Here is a 19,755-nt window from a genome sequence, read left to right as displayed (position 1 = left end):
GTGGCTGATTTGTGTAAAGATGAGCTCTAGAGTACATTGCATATTTATAGAGGTTATTGTCATAGGCCACTCTAAAGTAAGCCTTGACTGTGTGTCATACTACCATTGGATAATAATATTGCACAGTAATAATTGGACACCCTTTTAAGGGCCTTTTAGTAGCTGATATTAACTGGGTGGTGGCAGTAATTACTACCGTATAGTCTGGGTAAAGGGGCACAGTTGGCGAATCTGTGACAGCCTTTCCCAGGAGTGACTGTGAAGTTGTATAAATACTTATCTCAAAGTGTGTGTGTGTTGTGTCAGCTACTTGGCAGGGGCACGAAGCACTGGTTGGACAGAGAGGGTACTGGAGGTTTTAGCTTGCCCAGTTAGGCTGAGACCTGGACCCTATAGCTGTGCCAGTGGGGAGTCTTATTGGGGACCTGGTGAGTAAGGGAGCAACCAGCCCCGGACTGACTGTGATCTCTGTGTGCACTTAAGGGAAATTGTACTTTACTGTGTGTATTAGTTATCGTTTCCTCTTCTAGGAGACTACCTCCCTGGTGTTATTGATGAGGATTGAGGCTCCTTGACTGCTGGGCCAGGGCATGGTCATCACAGGAGTGTCAGTATTCTCAAAGAAATATCTTAATGACTTAATTTTTTTTGTGTGCCAACAGTGGAGACATCTCCAGTACTTGGGCTAAGTCCCGGTTGTTATTGATTAAAGTCCAGTTGCTAAAAATAATCTGTTGCATTTGTTTAAGATGTCTACAAATGGGTAGAGGAAAGCTGATGGTATGGTCTGGGCCAGCATTAGTCTGACCAATCAGTAACTCATCCAGGTTCTGATCTGTAGGTCTGGTGGATGCTTGGTTCTGATCTGGCTGGTGATAGTTCCTTGCAGAGACTTGGTTTTGAGTATGCATCCGAAAGATGTTGTAACGTACATGGTTTGGATTTAGCCATGAAACCATGAGTTACGACAGAAGGAAACATAATCTGCCTTACGTGGTAAACCTCCGAAAAGATAAATTGAAGAATGTGAGCTGTCTAGTTTCTGTTTACCAATAAAGTATATAAAGTCTGGCTCTCATGAACAAAATTCTCATTACTGCTAATTAACCTTGACAATTAGATAAACTGACCTCTTGCTATATTTACTTTCATGAAGTGCGTATGTGCACTATTGTAATCTTGGTAATTATTGCGAAGAGTGTCTTTTCTGTAAATGTTAGATTCCCAACTCAGTATGTTATGTGATGTTAACATCAAGGAAGTGAACCTGTGAACCAAAAGTTGAGCTGATAGTTTGAAGTTAATGAACGGGGAATGCTGTTTGACATGGGTTGAATAAATAATAGTAATTCTTGCACAGAACTGCTCCAAATGAAAAAAAAAAAGTCATCGATTAAAACGTTTGTACAGTCAATGAACAAGTATACTAGATTCCCATTCTGCAAGGACAAAGTTAGCGAAAGCTGGAGCCATTTTAGAACCCATAGCAATGCCCTTTACTTCTTAAACCATGCCATTGAAGTGGAAAAAATTGCCATTCAGCACTAATAAAATTAGTGCATACAACGTCTCAATCTTATTTTTGTGAAAAGATGTATTTCTATGTAGAAAGGATTTAATGTACTCCCTGTCCTCCATATGTGGGATACTCATGTGCCTTCTATGTCTAGAGTTACCAATAAGCTATCAGACGAGGTCCATAGGTTATGATGTGGCTCATTTAAAAATGCCTCAGAGTCATGTAAATAAAAGTGTGTTCTCTGAACAATAGGGTTAAGAGCGCTATCAATTAATTATGCTATCCTTTTGGTTTTGGTCCTTTTGTAGACACAATGTGTCTAAATGGAGGGTTATCTGCATCCTTGTGTATTTTTGGTATTCCAAAAAGTTTCCCAGGGCTAGTGTTTGAGACTGTTAGAAACTGTACTTCTTCCAGTGATAGACACTCATTTTTAAGTAGGGATTTCATGGCTTTATCGATCAGTTTGAAATTACTTTGTACAGTTTTAAGGTCTACCTGCTTGTAGTAAATGCAGTCCTGCAGGTCTTGCTGTAAAATAGAAGTGTATTCTGATTGCTCCATGAGCACTATCCCAGTGGCTTTATCTGCTTGCATGATACGTAAGCTTCTGTCCTTTTCCAAAAGCCGTAAGGTCTGCAATTCCACGGAAGTCAGAGGAAACCATTTGTAATCACAGTTTCGAGACAGCATCCCCACACCCTTGCTACTTATATATACTAACTCCGAGGTCGCACTAAAAAGACAAAGACACTAAACCCACCACTACCTACTCTGTATTCCCCTTGCACAAACACACACCACATACATACAAACACCACTACTCTCAACACTTACACACACATACTTTAACCTACCTACCTTAACCTACACCTAAAACTTCCCACTGCACTCACATACATACTCTCAAATCCCTACCCAAAACACTTAAAAAAACAGCACTTACCTGAATTTCCACGTATATCCACACAATGGCAAGGAAATCATATCCCACAGCACACCGCACCTTACAAACACAGCAAATCCCATGTACCACGATCCACAACAGCAAATTCAAGACTTCAAATTCAGTCAAGTGCAGTTTTGCTCAACTGCACTTTTGGCACTTTCGTCTCGAGATACTGAAATTTGAGATTTCAGTATTTCGAGATAGTAAAATGCTTTTATATGTTTATATATATATGTGTGTGTATATAATATATATATATATATATATATATATATATATATATATATATATATATATATATATATATATATAGGATCATAGGTTGGTACTAGACTATTAGCCCTAGGGCCTATATAAGCCTAGCCAAAAAGGTACCCTGGCTTTCGCCACCCAAGAAAACTATTTTCCTGTGCCCCTGTCAAGCAGAGCCACAGAAGTGATTCCTGGGGTGAATTTCCTATTTCCCATCCAATCATCAAGATTTTTCTTGAAGAGTGCTAATGAGGAGCTCTTTTTGACATAGATAGGAAGTCTGTTCCAGAGTATGGGAAGTCTCTGGGACAAGAATCTATCCCTCCAGCATGTTCTGTTTATTGTGGTGACAAGGTTTAGGTCCCTATAGTGTGTAGCTCGGAGGGATTGGGATTTCTTTAAGTGGAGCATGTCCAATAGCTCTGGGTTTGACATAGCTTTGTATGTTAGGCAGAGATCGCCTCTGAGTAGGCGATTATGCGACTGAGTAAAGCTGGAGGTTTTGAGACGGTCTGCATAGGGCATCTGTTTGAGGCCAGTAATTCTCTTTGTGAGGTATTTCTGTGGCCTTTCCAGTTGTTGTAGATGTCCTGTGAGGTACATACCAAAAGGGGTGTTGTACTCTATAATGTGTCTAATGAGTGATCAGTAGAGGGGAACAAAGACCTCTTTTTTCTGGATGAGAAACCTTTTGTGATGAGGTGAGCCACATGGGATTTCCTGACCACTGTGGCGATGTGATTATCAAAGGAGAGACTACTGTCCACCTGTGTCTCAAGGTCTTTTGTCACACTTTTGGCGTTAAGTAGACTACCACTTATGTGGTAGTTCCTGGGTACAGAGTTTTTACCAAAGGGGATGACAGTACCCTTTTTGGCATTGAACTTCAGGCCATGGCTTTGACACCAGGCATCTTTCTCAGTGAGGCCCTTTTGTAGTATGTCCACATTTTTAGGAGTTTCGACTATGGCTCCTAGTTTGCAGTCATCTGTAAACTTTGTTAGCCAAAGACCTTCTGTGTTAGCCTGTACTTCAGAGAAGTAGATACCAACCAGGAGAGGTCCCAGGACTGAACCCTGTGGTACTCCACTTGTCACTGGTCTGAAGTCGGATTTGGAGTCTGCTACTTTCACAGTGTGGGTTCTGTCTGTGAGCCAGTTGGCAACCTATCTTGTGACACAGGGATTTATACCTAGTTTAGTGAGCTTATCTATAATTCCAGAGTGGGAGATGGTGTCGAAAGCCTTGGAGAGATCTAGATAAGCTGTGTGAACCACCTTACCCTCGTCTATGGCTTTGGTGAACTCTTCAAAGAAGTCAGTCAGTATAGGAGACCTGGTCTGCCTTTTACAAACCCAAACTGGGTAGGGTCCAGAGTTTGGAGATTAACAATGCCTTTGTTTGAGTTCCTTGATGATACATTCCATGGCCTTGCAGACCAGGCTCGTCAGGCTAATGGGACGGTAGTTCCCGGGGTCCGTTGTGGCTCTCCCTTTGTGGAGTGGGATAACCTTCGTGGTGCTCCATTCAGTGGGCACAAAGCCTGAGGTGAGGCTATTATTGATCATGGTACTTGGTAGGGTGCCAGTTCATTCTGTAGCTCGTGTAGAACGCAGCCTGGGTTATTGTCAGGTCTCATGGATGCTGTGTTCTTGGCTTTGGAGAGTGTGTTTTTTTACCTGTGCAGCCATGATTACAGGAACTTTGCATTCTTCCGGTATAGAGATGGGGCCTCTAGGGGGTGAGAGGGGGTAAAGTTAGCACTGAACCTATCTGCCAGGATGTTGGCAATATCAGTTGGTTCTGTATATTTAGTGCCATTGTGCTGTAACTCATAGCAGATCTGAGTGTTGCCATTGAGATTCTTGACATAGCTGTAGAATGCTTTGTGGTTCCCTTTAGAGTCCGTGTCAGTTTTGTTTTCATAACTAGCTTTGGAGGATTTTGAGGGATCTCAGCTTCTTACTGAGGTTGACCAGGGAGTTCTTCCAGTCATGGGATTTTACTCTTTTTTGCAACAGTTTCTTTCTTCTGTTGTAGAGTTTGTTTATGGCAGAAGACCACCCGATTGGCTTCCTTTCTTTGGAGGATAGCCTCTTGGTTCTGTTAGGGATAGCATGATCTATGCACTCGTGTAAGTGCTTATAAAGTGCATTTGTGTAGGATTCAGCAGTTGTACCTCTATTGTCCGTCTGCATGGTTGCCATGAAGATTGCCTCTTCTGTCTTAAGAAGTGTGAAGTTGGCTTTGGAGAAGTTTTTTACGGTGGTTTCCCTAATTGGGGGTGGGGGCAGGATGTGGCTGTCTAGGGTGATTAGCTTGTGGTCTGATCTGACCAATGAGGAAATGACCTCTGGTGTGGACCACCGGTTGCCTATGTTGGTAATGACCAGGTCTAGGATATTGCTGCCCCTGGTGGGGGTGTGAATAAGTTGATCCAAGGTGTTGGAATTTATGAATTCCAGAAAATGTTGAGCAAAAGAGTTGGTACATGAGTAGTTTTCCCAGTTAATGGTGGGGTAGTTGAAATCACCCATTTATTAGGGTGTTGGGCTGTACCTTAATACTTTCCAGTGCATCAAGAAATGAGAAGTGGGAATCCTGGGGCATGGTGGGGGGGGTCTGTAGCAAGCTACAATGTGGATTGCAGTCTTGCCCAGAGTTAGTTGCACTTGGATAATCTCGGATGCATTATGCTGTGCAACTAGCGTGGAGGTGTGGATATCCTTAATGAATATGGACACGCCTCCACCTTTAGTGCTTCTTTCCGGGTTAGGTGGCCGAAAAGTGTTGTATGAATTATAGCCTGGTAATGCAGGGGTGCTCTCTGGAGCTTTGAACCAGGTCTCTATCACTGCACAGATGTCGATGTTCTCCATTTTAAGGAGTGCCTCGAGTGAGTGCATTTTGAGGTTTAGACTTCTAGCACTGAGTAGCATTACCCTCATATTTTGCTTGCTTGTACCGGTTATGGTGGTGAATTTGTCATTTGAACCTTGCCTAAAAAAGGCACTATAGGGGTGGCAAGAGCCTTAGCCAGTATCCAGAATCCCAAGGGGAACAGATGCAGGCCATCTCTGGCAAAGCATTGTGGCCTGTCGATCATGTCGTCCCAGGCAGACAAATACTGGATCCCCTTAGAATGACACCAGAAGCTTAGCCAATTGTTGAAGTCAATCATTTTGCCCTTGTACTGTGGTATCATTCTGAGTGATGGCTGGATGCTACTCAGGGCTAGGGTCATATCTGCCTGGTCTACAAGATCGGAGAGCTCCTCCATGTCTTTTTTCATGTAGTCCAGGGAGGTACATCTCATGTCATTCACACCAACATGGACAATGACAGTGTCACATTTGTACTTGTTGTGGAGTGACCTGAGTGCGTGTGTTATGTGGCGGATCCTGGCACCTGACAGGCAGCTGACAGTAACTTTCTCCTCGTTTAGCCTGGTGAGTGGAACATCAGTGTGCCTGATTATAGAGTCACCTATGACTAGAGTGTTGGGTACGTTATGCCTTATGGGCTGTGGTTGAGTGGCACACTGAGTTTGTCGGCTGTATGTCATTTGGGTTGTGTTAGGGGATGGAGTTTGCTTGCGTTTCTGCTTTGGAGGTCCCTGATGCTTGGGCAGATTTTTATTGAGAGCCTCCGGGAATGTAGGTGTGTGTTTTGTGTTTCTGTGTGTGTGTTTTGGTGTTGTAGGTTTTGAGGGACTATGTGATGAGTGTGGTGTGGTGCAAGTGTTTACCTTTTCCTCTTGACTGTCTAGTCTCGTCTTGTACATACATGTAATGTGTATGTAATGTTCCATTAATAAGAGCATAAGTGAACAAGCAGTTTGACCATAGAGACCTTTTGAAAAAAATATTGATAAGAGAACACTGACATATTGAAATTAAAGTTCTAAGTAAATATCACATCATTGAACAGCCTATTTGTGAAACTATAAACGAAACTGTCAAAATGTAAATATCAGAGCTAGCAAATTAAAATTTGTATTTGCCATGAGAAGTTGGTGCCTACTGCAATCAGAAAGCAGCACAAATACCATTAAAATAAACATTTAAGAGAACAAATGTCAAAACTTATAGTTTTAAAAACAGAGTTGTAATGGTAAATATTCCCTTTGTGTTTGTACAAAAAAGTAATCCTTATTGATGATACAGTAGCAAGTCACATGATGATTGCTTTCCAGTCACCACTGAAAACTTTGGTCGTTTTGTTAAGTATGTTCACTAATTAAATGATTAAAGTAATATATGAGGTCATAATATAGTAAAACTGCAAACAGTGGAAACATTTTAGGTAAAAAATTACAGAGTAATGCTGTTAGCTTTCCTGTCCTTAATTCTTCATACTGATATGTTAATTCGGCCCAGAGTGTTGTACTGTATTAAGAAAAATGTACAGATGTAATTCTTTTTGCTTTAATAGACTGTCAAATCTCCATGACTACAATCCATTTTTAACAGCTGATGACAAAAATTACAAACTTTTTGAAGTTGGGACTAAGAACAGAATGCTTAAATAAGGCATTATCGGACAGTTTCTCTCTACCTCTTAGATGCTTATATATTATTTGTGAAAATTTGCATGATGTTAAATTAAATTAAATCCGATGAATAACAGTCCGTATATACTGTAATTAAGCAATAACCCCACGCCTGGGTGTGGGTAATGCTGGATTTACCCATGGTTGGTATGGTTTGGTCACGAGGGCGAAGCCCGAGTGGCCAAACAAAGACAATCGTGGGTAAATCCAGCATTACCCACACCCAGAAGTGAGTTATTGCTATTATACAATGACATTATTTAAGAAAAAAATATTTACTTTTCTTAAGTAATGGCATTGTATAATGCCTCCGTGCTGCCCTTCCGCAGCTGTCTGGTATTCTGTGGCATTTCTGATGTACTGTGCATGCGTATGCTTACGCAGTACATCACAGCTGTGGGTAGAAGCAATGGAGAAAGCAAGATCTCCGTTACTTTTTTTAAAGCTGTCTCACGCTATGTTAAAGGAGTTTAACATAGCGAGACAGCTTTAAAAAAAAGCAACGGAGAAAGGAAGATCTCCGTTACTTTTTTTAAAGCTGTCTCAATATGTTAAACTCCTTTAACATAGCGTGACACTTTGTAAAAAGCAACGGAGATCTTGCTTTTTCCACCATGGCATCTACTGGGATGCCTTTCGTAAAAAGTCTTTGTCAGCAGGGGCAGACAGAAATTTGTTGGGTCTCCTGGGGACAGGTTCCACAGTGTCATGGGTTTCCCACACCCTACGACAAACCAGATCCAGGAGTTCGTTGAAGGGTGGAGAGACCCAAGAGGCAGAAGTCTGAGCCCCAAAGGCCTTCAGGAATACTAACTCCTCTTCAGAGGGGAGTTTTGAGGGCCAGTTGCCTCTCTGTTTCAAGATCTCTAGGATATCAGAAAAGGAGATATCCTCAGAGGACGACTCGGGGGACCCCCTGATTCCTCGAGGTCATTGTCTGACGTGAGAGACTCTTCCTGGGAGTCTAAGTGCATCCTCTTGCATGTTCTTTTTCTGGGGGGCTCCTCAGGCACAAACTCTGGTGAGCTCTCAGAAAATGGGGGACCACTCATGGGTGCCTCCTGAGGCCTTGGGTCTCTGCTGTCCAAAGATAGAGGGCGATCAAAGACTCTTACCGGGGCTGGGGGGAAAGAGTGTCAGAACTGTATGATGCAGCTGAGGATCTGGCCAACATGCATCACATGACCTCAAAAGCTGGTCCCCCCTGACTCTGAAGATCGACTAAGTGTGGAATTTCTTAGACCAGAGGGGACAAGGTACGAAGCCAAAGCAAGAGTCTGGCTCACTTGAGCCGAAGCACCGAGTGGGAGGCTGGGAGCCGGAGAGCATCCCGAGGCCTCCCCTTCAGGTCCGACCTAGGAATCATGAGTCCTGGACCCCGTGGATGGAGCAGACGGGGTCAGAGCTGAGGTCGGAGCCGGGATGGGCCATCGGAGCCGACCTAGAAGCATCATACGGCACCAACCGCTTTGGCTCCGAAGGCTGGGATTTGCTCGGAGGAGGAGGATCTATCGAAGATGGATGGATGACTGGCTCCGGAGCCGACTGGGCTGGAGCCAAAAGCAATTTAGCCGGCACCAGTGATTGAAGCAGTCTCTGCACCACTCTATCCACATCTACATCAGAGAGTGTCCTGGAGGACCTAGAGGACAAGGTGGGAGATCTAGAACTCCCCTGAGAAGGAGACCTGCGAGGAGGAGAGACAAGTCTAAAAACTGGAGACCGGCTCCAAGCTAGCATCTCCGTCACCAGCTCCAAAAAGCTGGGAGCCGATGTAGGTCCTGTAGCTTCAGAAACTTCCTTCAGCACCGAAGACAGTGGAGCCAAGGATGCAACAGAAGATTTGGTAACTTTCTCCGGAGGCTCCGATAGTACAGACGGAGCCAGGGAATGTTTCTTTGCTTTAAATGTTTTGGCGGGAGAGGATTTGGCACTAGAAGACCTCTCCAAATCTTCCTCAAAGGAGGGTTTCAGTAGACCCTTCAGTATCAGCTTGTTCTTCTGTTCTTGAAGAACACTAGGGCTGAACGCATGACAAAAAGCACAAGATTCCTGAAGGTGTATAGCCTCCAAACAATAAGCACATACCGAATGCCAATCGGTAATAGACATCTTGTACCCACATTTACTACACTTCTTGAAGCCCGAAGGCTTATGTTCTTTAGTGTTTTTAGACATAGTAGGCAGGATACTAAATATGACACCACAGACTGACCAGCAAAAAGTGCGGAAACAATAACTAAAACTACAAACAACATACCAGGACCTCTAACTCAAATGGTCCTGAGGGACAAAACACTAAGAAGGACTAGGTCCTCTAACTTAAACGGTCCTAGCCCGGCGGGGAGAGATACCTAAGCAAAAGACAAACACAGAAAGGAAACAAACAACCAAGGGAGGACTAGGTCCTCTGACTGAAATGGGCCTAGCCCATATGGAGATAGCTGACGGGATACCAGTAAAGTAGATAAAAAGAAACAGAAGGAGCACAAAACTGCTTAACAACCACAACACACACGCAGACACAGCTATGAAAATAGCTTTTGGAGCAATATATTAGTCAATTAAGACACAAAAGGAATACTTAGCCACAGCCAAGAGCGAGACCACATCTGAGCTTTGCGAGCGGCAAACAAGATCTGGGGAAAGGGAGCAGGGCGCAGTATGGGATACCTCTTAGCCCAGCCAATTGAAAGACTTCGAGCTAGAGTATGGCCGAGTTGGAGCTGAGGTTCGGCTCCGAATCTATGGGTAAGAATGTAGGTGAGATAGAACTATATAACATCAATTGTTTTGTCACTTTTACCATTACTCTAGTTGGATTCTCCATTGTCTGGGCATCTGTTCATACTAGCAATGTCCAAGTCAAAGTCAGAGCTTTACCTGTATATATCAGAGCCATCTGGTTGTAGACACATATTCTGCTATCTTCTTTTTCTTTCAGCTTTTCCCGGTTAGGGGTCGCCACAGCGGATCATCTGTCCGCTCATGATTGGCAGTGGAGTTTTACGGTGTCGAGATGCCAGCCCGGCGCCCAAACTTCCACAGAAGGCACACACACTCACACCTAGGGCCGATTTAGAGTGTCAAATCCACCTACTGCATGTCGTTGGGATGTGGGAGGAAACCAGAGCACCCGGAGGAAACCCACGCAACCACAGAGAGGACATGCAGACTCTGCACAGAAGGCACCCCAGCTGAGAATCGAACCAGAGAACCTCTTGCTGTGAGGTGGCAACGCTAACCGCTGCACCAAGTTCTTAATTGCTACCCTCACAGAATATTCATTTGCATGATGTGCACTGACAGTGGTTGTCAGGTGCCTAATTTGGTCTGATTGTCTCGAGCAAATGTGTCCAGCCTGCGGCCCTCAGACCTCTTCCATGCGGCCCCCAACCTCTAACTGCAACATCAATATACACATGCCCCAAAACACTTTTTTTGTTTTGTGCTTTTCATACCCATGACCTATAACTCTGTCGGTGTGCGCATGCACCAAAACACCCTTCTAGTTTTGATTTTTTTGCACCAAAGAAGGATCTGTGTGTTCCCGCCATTATTTTGTGCCAAAGAATCAAGTGTGTGTTTTCACTGAAGAGGGACTCGTATGGATTTGCCATCATTGCCTTTGAAATTGACAGCACTTACCTGTGTTAATAGGTAAGTACAAAGGGAGTGAATGAGTGAGTACATGCAAGAAAGCAGAATATTTGCGGATGTGAAAGTAGAAGAAGAGTGTGTGTGTGTGTGTGTGTGTGTGTGTGTGTGTGTGTGTGTGTGTGTGTGTATGACAGAGACAGAGACACATGCACAAAGAGGCTAATGACGATCAATCTACCTACTGAACACAAATAAGTTAGCTCACCAATATATCGTACATTAAAAGTACACTTTCATTAAATTGTGGCTTTCCTGACAGAGAGTATCGTACTGAATATGAAATCATACCTCTCAACTGTATGGATTTTCGCTTCATCTTTCAATTTGTGTCTTTTTCTTAGGAATAAAATTAGTCATCCAAGGTAATGTAGTTCCAGGGAGTAAGAATGAGACAGCAGCCTAAGGTTAATGGGTCAGTAGTGGATTGACTTTGTGGGACTGTAACATATAAAGTGGGTTTATATTAGATCACCGAATGCTTAGGTAAGTGAACGGTGATTAATCAACCCCATTTAAGCGAAAGCTTACAAAACCGAACTGTCAGAACAGCGATTTTTTCCAAGGGAAAAAAAATCGTTGTTCCAACAAAAAAAAAAGAAAACACATTAAAACATGAGATTAAGTGGGGGCTTTGCCCCCCCATACCCCTCGATATGAGGGGCTGTGCCCCCCACCCTCCCTACTTATATATATATATATATATATATATATATATATATATATATATATATGTATATATATACCAACTCCGAGACCACACTACAGTGCCGAAAATGGCAAAGTATCGAAGTGGCCAAGTGAATTCTTTCCCAGGGAAAGAATTTGCTTACATGCCGCTTCGATATTTTGCAGTTTCGGTTTTGTCAGTTCGACCAAGACGCATTTGAAAATATGCGTCTTCGGTCTGCTGATAGGAACCCTATAAAGTCGAATAGCTTTTTTTCTGACAAACAAAAAACCACCCAGTACTGTTTTGTCAATGGTGGGTTCTAAGCAGTGGCAGATTGGGCAACAATAAGTATCGCTTTGGTGGATCATCAATACTGGCAAATCAGGTGGGCACAATGTCATTTTTAAATGTTGGGGGTTTTAGTGTGTATATGTGTGCTTCTGTGTTGGGAGGGCTGCAACTGTAGATGATTATTAAAGACAGACTTCCGGACTGTGGACAATGTTATTTGTTTCAAAACCTGATACTTGGGTACCAGGCATGCCAAAAGTAGATTTGTTAAGATATTTACATTTAATGGACAATGCTAGCAGTATGAGTGTGGTCCTGTAGGGATCTGGAGGATGCCAAGTCTGCCACTGCCAATGTCTTGTAAAGTCACCTGGAAATGGAGATTGGGATATCACTGAAAAAATACAGTAAGTGGGCTTAGAAATATAGTTTAATTAAACAAAGTGCACTTGCAATTTGCAGGCCATAATTTAATTTATTTCAGGTTGGCCAGATCCTGGTAGATTGTATCCCATTAGAATTAGGGCGCGCTATCATTCCTGGGAAATAAGCAGCCCTAGTTTCAGTGAAAGCTCTGTGGTTGTTCGCAGGTAGGAAGTTGCAGGATGTGGATGCAATGTGTTTTATTTATTATTTTTAATGCATTTGTCATTTCAAAGCATGGTTTTCTTTGTTGCAAAAGAAGGCGGGATTGAATGAGCCATATGCTTAACTGACAATGATGAGATAAAAAGAATATAAGTGATGTATAATGTTTGCATCTACAGTTGTTTCAATGGTGTCTGTGATACATAACTATTTTTGGGTCCGTGTCCCACTTTTATTTTTCTCTTTCTCCAGATTTCTTGCTCTAAGGTTGAGAGGTATGGTTCCATACTAAATCAGAAGGTTGTATTTACCTTGGAAGACTTTTCAGCATAATTACGAGAAACAGCCTTTTTAATATATTTTCTTATTTCCAATATAAACTGCCATGTAGTCTTGCAAATAACCTTCTTATTAAGCTACTTTAATTCTTTTGGAATTGACAAGTATGCATCATTGGTTCGGACGTAAGCATAGAGTGCTAATGTGACAGCTCAGTAAACTGTCAGTCTGTGAATAACTTCTGCACAAATTAAAATGTCTGAATGTCAAATGGCTGTAGATTGGAGGGAAGTTATATGTTTACTCCAGTATGTAGTATGATCTTGGAGAGTTTATAAATTTCTTATTGATTTACTTTTTGCTGAGCAGCTGTTTGCTAATTTATTGATGCTCCTTTTGGTGGTGGGAAATTAGTTGGATGAGTCCATCTCTAGTATTATTTTTTTTCCAGATATTTTTACTTCCAGACAATTTCATTCAGTGAATGTGTGTCATGTGATTACTTAGGTTGCCTATTTAGATGTAGGGGCTCTGTGTGTATGTGTGTGTGTGAGAGAGAGAGAGAGAGAGAAAGAGAGAGAGAGATTTAATATGTATACTGAATATATTTTTGCAAATGGAATTCTTAGTTAAATTGGCTCCTCTTCTTGGGCAAGTAGACTTGAGTAACCAATACTAGATCTTAGCCAACCAGCTAGGAAAGTTTAGTATGTGGATTTTCCATCTGGTTTGATGAAGGCTATGCTACTTACTCAAGGAGTACATGTATGACTATCCATCCAGTTGTCGTGTTGCTAAACTACATTGTTTGATAATGAGAAACTTTTTACAGAAGTTGAAGTTTTTGTATCAAGAACCTGTACATACAGAGTGGCTTGTTTATGTTGCAGTGAAGGCTGTGGTCTTTGTAGTGAGCATTATAAGTATAACCAGTATTTCTGAGGTGGAGGAAGTCTCTTAAGGCAGGATCTTTCTTAGCCTGGAAAGCAAGCCAGAGATGAAATTTATAGGGGCCAGTGAGAGACAGAGGAAAGCAAGAAGCTTTTTATTCTGTTTGGATAACTAAGTGAACTTAGTCCTTTGACCTTTTTGTCAGAAATGGTTGTAGTCTTTCTTTTGGCAGGGTGTTTTGATGAGGCTTTGCACTCCGTAATGACTCTTATAAAGGAAGAATAGAGGGATGTTATGACCACCTTGTCCCTGGATGAGATACCCTTACTAATGAGATGGGCCATGTAAAAAGCTTTCCGTATACCTGAGACATCATGGTGGTCAAAAGTTAGGTTTCTATCAACCTTGGGTGTCCAAGCACCTCACAACTGATTGCGTGCTTACAACATTGTTATTAATGTGATAATTTGTGGGGACATCACTCTCCCCAAAGGGGATGATGCATTTTTTGCATTTAGCTTGAGGCCATGTTTCTGGCACCAGTCATTTGTTTGGGTGAGACCATCTTGTAGCTTATTTAGAATTGCTTTATTAAGTCAGTAATGTGAATTCTTTACTTTATTGCAAATTTGTTGGCTTATTTTTGTGTATTATAGTATTGTAGGGCTGCTAATGTTGACATTTTATGTAGTTGGACTGCTGGAGTGGTTTTCCCAGTGAGAAATGCTTGTGCTGTAGTGAATATCTGTTTATTTGTAAAAAAAAATAAATAAATAATAAATAAATAAATATATATATATATATATATATATATATATATATATATATATTAACTAAGATATTAGAGATAACTGTTAGATTAGAGAATTAGAATAAGAATTAGAATTGTAAGGCAAATATTAGGCATTTATTACATACTCATTGTTTGAATGCACCTACAGTACAGCCAGGAGGTCGACTTTGGTCGCCCGCGGCAGTGAAAGAGTTAACTATATGATATATTTTATATGCGGCCCCAAGAGAATTTCTCTTCACTCAATGCGGCCCTGGCAAGCCAAAAGGTTGAACACCCCTGGTCTAGAAGCTGACCATATAAAAAGGTGCTCTGTTTTTCAAAGAATTGGGTTTAATGTCTGTGCATCATGGTGAGAACATGACAGTATGACTGTTTGCTGCTTTATGAACATAGAAACTTGTTTTCTTGTGTATTGCTTTCTTGGTTGAACTTCATACATATAAGACTTCAAACAGTCAGGTACTGCAATATCTAAAAGATTTTTTTATGCTACCACACTTAATGGTCCTCATCTACTCTAATTCTGTACATTATCTGATAATTACCAGGTCATGAAAGGCTTCAAGATTGCTTTATAGTCTGTTTGAGAAGACATTCCAGGTAATTGTACATTTGCAGTTAAAACAAAAATACTGTAAGCGTAATTTTGTTGTAGCTGTTATCTTAATTGTTATCATGAATATTTTTTATATTTATAGCCATACATATGTTTGTTCGTGGCACATAATGCACTTACTGATTTGAATTTTGAAGCACCTCCCTGAGCAACTCGTGGGTAACAAATTAAATATTTATTTAAGAGAGCAAGTGCATCAGTTTATTTAAATTTTGTCATTAATGCTAATTTTCTTAAAACATGTTATTGTAATAGTTTGTTTAGATCTTGTCATTTTAATTTATTGCATTGCGTCCTCCATTTAATTTCCCATTTAAATGTCCAAGTTGTGCAGCAGTTAGACAGTGTTTTACAGGTCTGAGTGACAACACAGCTGTAGAATTTCTTTTCAGCGGTGCCTTGTTTGTTGTATTTTTATGCAGTTCTGAATGACGTAGTAGACTTGGAAGCAGGAATGCCTTTGTCTCTTACTGGATTCTTTTTACGTTTCACTATAGTCAGTAGGCTTCTCTGTGTTGATAGGTTTTATAGGCACAAACACAGGTGACATTTCCACTTCTAAGGGATTGTTGTCATCATGTAAACTGAGTCACAATGTTGATGCAACAGTTACAGGTCACAGTACCTTATTCACTGGTGTCTTCACACATTTATGTTCTCTCCTTCTTTTAGTTCTTCCACAAAATAATTGATGCTGTTTGTGGCCGTGCACTTCCTCGATTCCAGGACTATGGTAGCATCTATAACCTGACAGAATGGTTGGAGATAATCGATGAGACAGTATCATTTTTTGAAACTGCTGTCAGTGCACAGTTGTCAGATGAACAGGTATATATTTTTCTTTGAAGGACTTCAGAAATGGGTTAAGGTATCTGAACTGTGTTTTTTAATACGCTCTGTACTTACATAAACCTAGCAGATGTAAAGGACTGTGATTCGTAGGATGTATATATTGTTTATCAGGGAGATGCATCACAGCAGGTCTTCATGAGCCGTTTAACTTTTAATATGCCATCTTGGTTAAGCATTGTACCAGTAACTGCTGGAGTAGAGTTTGTTATGAAAAGAAAAAAGGGGGTTAAAAAAAAGCCGGAAACCTGCATTTGCAGACCACAGTGTAAGCTCACCCACACACACAGTGAATAATTTTACAAACTGGTTTAAATGTTGATTTCCATTGCTTTTTATGGCCACCAGGCGCATTGAACTTGGACCTTTTTATGCCTAGGCAGTTCAGATTCTTTATCACATCTTAAAAATCACTTCCATTTGTTCCCTCCACATTTCTGCCAGAGTACTCTGTGTGAAACTTAAACTCCATCAACTCATTACATTCCCCCAAAATGTTCCCCTTCTCCTTGCCGTTCCTTATTACATCTGTGCAGTGTTTATTATCTACCTGAGGAAAATCCTCTGAACTTTACCCTGGTATAATAATACATATGGCAATAATTGTATGCACAAATCTTAAACTTTCTGGACTTTATTTCTTGCACAGGATCCCTACGGATTTCTTCCTAATGTTCCTTTTTGTTATCTTTTCTGACCTCCTCCAATTGGGAGCGATTCTTTGAACCAGTCCTCCTTTTATGCCTAAAGTGTCAGTGAATTTGTCTTTATTCATCTTACTCCTTTTCCCTCTTCTCAAAAAAAACAGTGAGATGGTTCTCTCTTCTTTTGATTTGCATGGGCTGCTCTGATATTAGTTAGATACAACTAAAGATAATTGAAAATCTGAGCAACTTTTTATTTCTTTTCAAGCCAAGAAATTGGGTTTAGCTGTTTCTAAACAAACTATCTTTTCTTGGATTTCAAAAGCTATTTTGTTTTGTTTTTCTTTTCATAGCAAGCAGCTTTCTGTTTCTGTTCATTATTCTGCTAGGGCAGGTGCCTCTTTTGGAGCTTTTTTAAGGTTTTTGATGCTAGATCCATTATTGAAGCTATTACTTGGCCTTTTATACTTTTACTAAGCACTTTAATTTGGATGTTGTTTCTAGTCTGGAACAGGATTTGCCAGGTCCATCTTCAGTGGGATTTTGGAGGAGGTCCTCTGCTGCTTCTCCCTCCTTCCTCTGTTCCAGTAGCTTCAGAACACTCCCTTTTGCAAGGAGTAGTGCAGCAGTGATAAAGGACAGCCATAGTGCAGTTGTGTAAGAACTTGCCATAACAACAGAAGTAATACTTTTCACTGTTGAAGTGTTTAGTCCCTCCCTGTTTCCCCGTTTTTTTCTTGCTCTCTCTCTCTCCAATGGGTCATTCTTTTTCCTTCTTTCTGAATGTACATGTAATCATTTGTTCTTCCTAGACTGTTCCTTTTCTCCTAGGTCAGTTCATTTCTGAGGATTTGGCGCTTCTATGGCACTTCGAGTATATGAAGGACCCAAAGATTTTGTATGCTAGTTAGATGTACAGCTATCCTTGGCAGGGTATCACTTTTGCAAAGAGTACTGCAACAGTGAAAAGTAGGACATCTACTCTCATGGTAAGTTTTTGCACAACTTTACTATCCTTAGACCATCATATTTCTAATGCCATTTGACTTGCTGATGTGCAGTAAATTCATCAGTCTTGGGTTGGAAGATAACTTGTGTGCCAGACACAGGTCACATCTTAGCAGTCGATAGGATACTCAGTATAGTGACAGGACTTTGAGTCAGTCCATGCAGGATGCATTATTTAGGCCCTGTATCCATTTAATAAGGTATCTCTGCGGGCATTCTGGTTGTTTCATATGTCTGGACAGATGCATGCCAAAGAAGGCATTATACTCAATGATTAGCTTAATGAAGGCTGAATAAAGGAGGACAGTGACATCTTCAGATTTAGACACTATCCATTTTTTAAAAAGCTGTGCAACATAGGTTCATAGGTGTGTGCTAGACCAATAGCCCTGGTGCCTTTACAAGCCTAGCCTATTGAAGTGTCCTGGCATCATGCCGCCATTGGTTTCCGGTGCCTGTATCAAGTAGAGCCACTGGAGTGATCCCCGGTGTGAACTTTCTATTTCCCATCCACTCATCAAGATTTCTTTTGAAAAGCGTCATGGAGGTGCTCTCCTTGACATGTATGGAAAGTCTATTCCAGAGCATGGGCAGTATCTGGGTTATGAACCTGTCCCTCCAGCATGTTCTGTTGATTGTGGTAATGAGGTTGAGGTCCATGGAGTGTGTGGTGCAGAGGGATTGGGATTTCTTTAGGTGTAACATTTCTAACAGGGGTCAGTCAGACATGGATTTGTAAGTCAAGTAGAGATAGACTCTTAATAGACTCTTAAAAGAATATGAGACAAAGAAAAGCTGGAGTCTTTTGAGTCTGTCCATGTAGGGCATGTGTTTAAGGCCTAGGATTCTCTTCATGAGGTACTTTTGTGGCCTTTCTAGATGTTGCAGGTGTTTAGTGAGGTACATACCAAATGGGGCATTATACTTGATGATTGGTCTAAAGAGGGAAGAGTAGAGAGGTATGATGACCTCTTTCTTCCTGGATGCAAAACCCTTGGCAATGAGATGTGCCACACAGAAGGACTTCCTGACCTCAGTGGCAATGTCATGGTCAAAGGAGAGGTTGCTGTCAACCTGTGTCCCCAGATCTCTTATAACGCCTTCAGTGTTCAGTGGGCTACCATCAGTGTGGTAATTAGTGGGAACTGAGTTTTTCCCAAAGGGAGTGATGATGCATTTTTTGGCATTAAGCTTAAGGCCATGGTTTTGACACCAGTCGTTGATCTCAGTGAGGCCTTTCTGTAGGATGTCAACATCACTTGGGGAGTTAATAATGGCTCCCAGCTTGCAATCGTCAGTGAACTTGGCCAGCCAGAGCCCCTCCGTGTTGGCGTGGACTTCTGAGAAGTAGATTCCCAAACTGGATAGGACCCAGGACCGATCCTTGTGGAACTCCACTCGTGACATAGAATACTTTCTTATGATAATGGACACATGTTGGTTGAAATTAGTGTCCACATAAAGTTCCCAAATCCAGAACAACTTGGGTAGCCCTTAGGGGTGTATTTTCAAAGTGGTAGTTCCCTGAGGTAAATGACTTATTAATACGGACACGAACCATAATACCTGATACATTGAAGCCTCTTTTTTCCATTTAATCCTGCTGCTCTGAGCAATTACCGCCAGCTTTACTGTTATGCAGTATGATGGCTATGCTGAGTCACGTCTAAGATTAACAAGTGCAATATGGTAACTAAACAGCTGCTATATTCTCTATCTTACCAGTGTATTGGTTTGGTGGTGGGTATTTATTTATTATTTATCTCTGGATAATGGGTATTGAATGTTTATTTAATGTGAACTACCTCTTGCATGTCGTAAGTGTTGTTATTTTCTTTGTTATGTTATTCTTTGATACCACTGTCTGTCTCTATGTTATTTGCATTGCATTTCTCTCGTGAGCTGACATTTGTAATTTCATTTAGGCTGCACTTGTGTGGTCCTAAATGACAATAAAGTTTCTTTGAATCTTTGAACTCTTATGGGTCCTTCTCCTGGAACATTTAACAGTATGTTATTTGGGAACTTTGCTTCCTCCAGCCTCTCCTGGAGCTCCAAGAAGAAGAAGAAAAGCAGGATGTTTGGTTTCACTTTGATTTGTAGACAACCTCATTCTAATGGCCATGGGTTTAACTGCACCTTCTTGTGCTCACAGTGTCATGCTGTTACTAAAGTGGTTTGGCTGAAGACT

General features: G+C 41.3%; 1 protein-coding gene across 2 annotated transcripts in view; it reads left to right on the top strand.

Moving 5' to 3' along the window:
* The window catches only part of COMMD8 (COMM domain containing 8), a 266,242-nt gene that overhangs the window by 126,306 nt on the left and 120,181 nt on the right, over nt 1-19,755 (top strand). For both annotated transcript variants that reach the window (XM_044061407.1, XM_044061408.1), the window contains exon 2: nt 15,736-15,891. In XM_044061407.1, coding sequence (XP_043917342.1) covers nt 15,736-15,891 — 156 coding nt within the window. The remainder of the gene's footprint in view (nt 1-15,735; nt 15,892-19,755) is intronic.

The sequence above is a fragment of the Protopterus annectens genome, chromosome 2.part0, assembly GCF_019279795.1.
Source record: "Protopterus annectens isolate FY-2018-M chromosome 2.part0, PAN1.0, whole genome shotgun sequence".
Classification (NCBI taxonomy): domain Eukaryota; kingdom Metazoa; phylum Chordata; order Ceratodontiformes; family Protopteridae; genus Protopterus; species Protopterus annectens.
The sequence above is the reverse complement of the archived record's forward strand: the minus strand, read 5'-3'. Positions and strand labels throughout refer to the sequence as shown.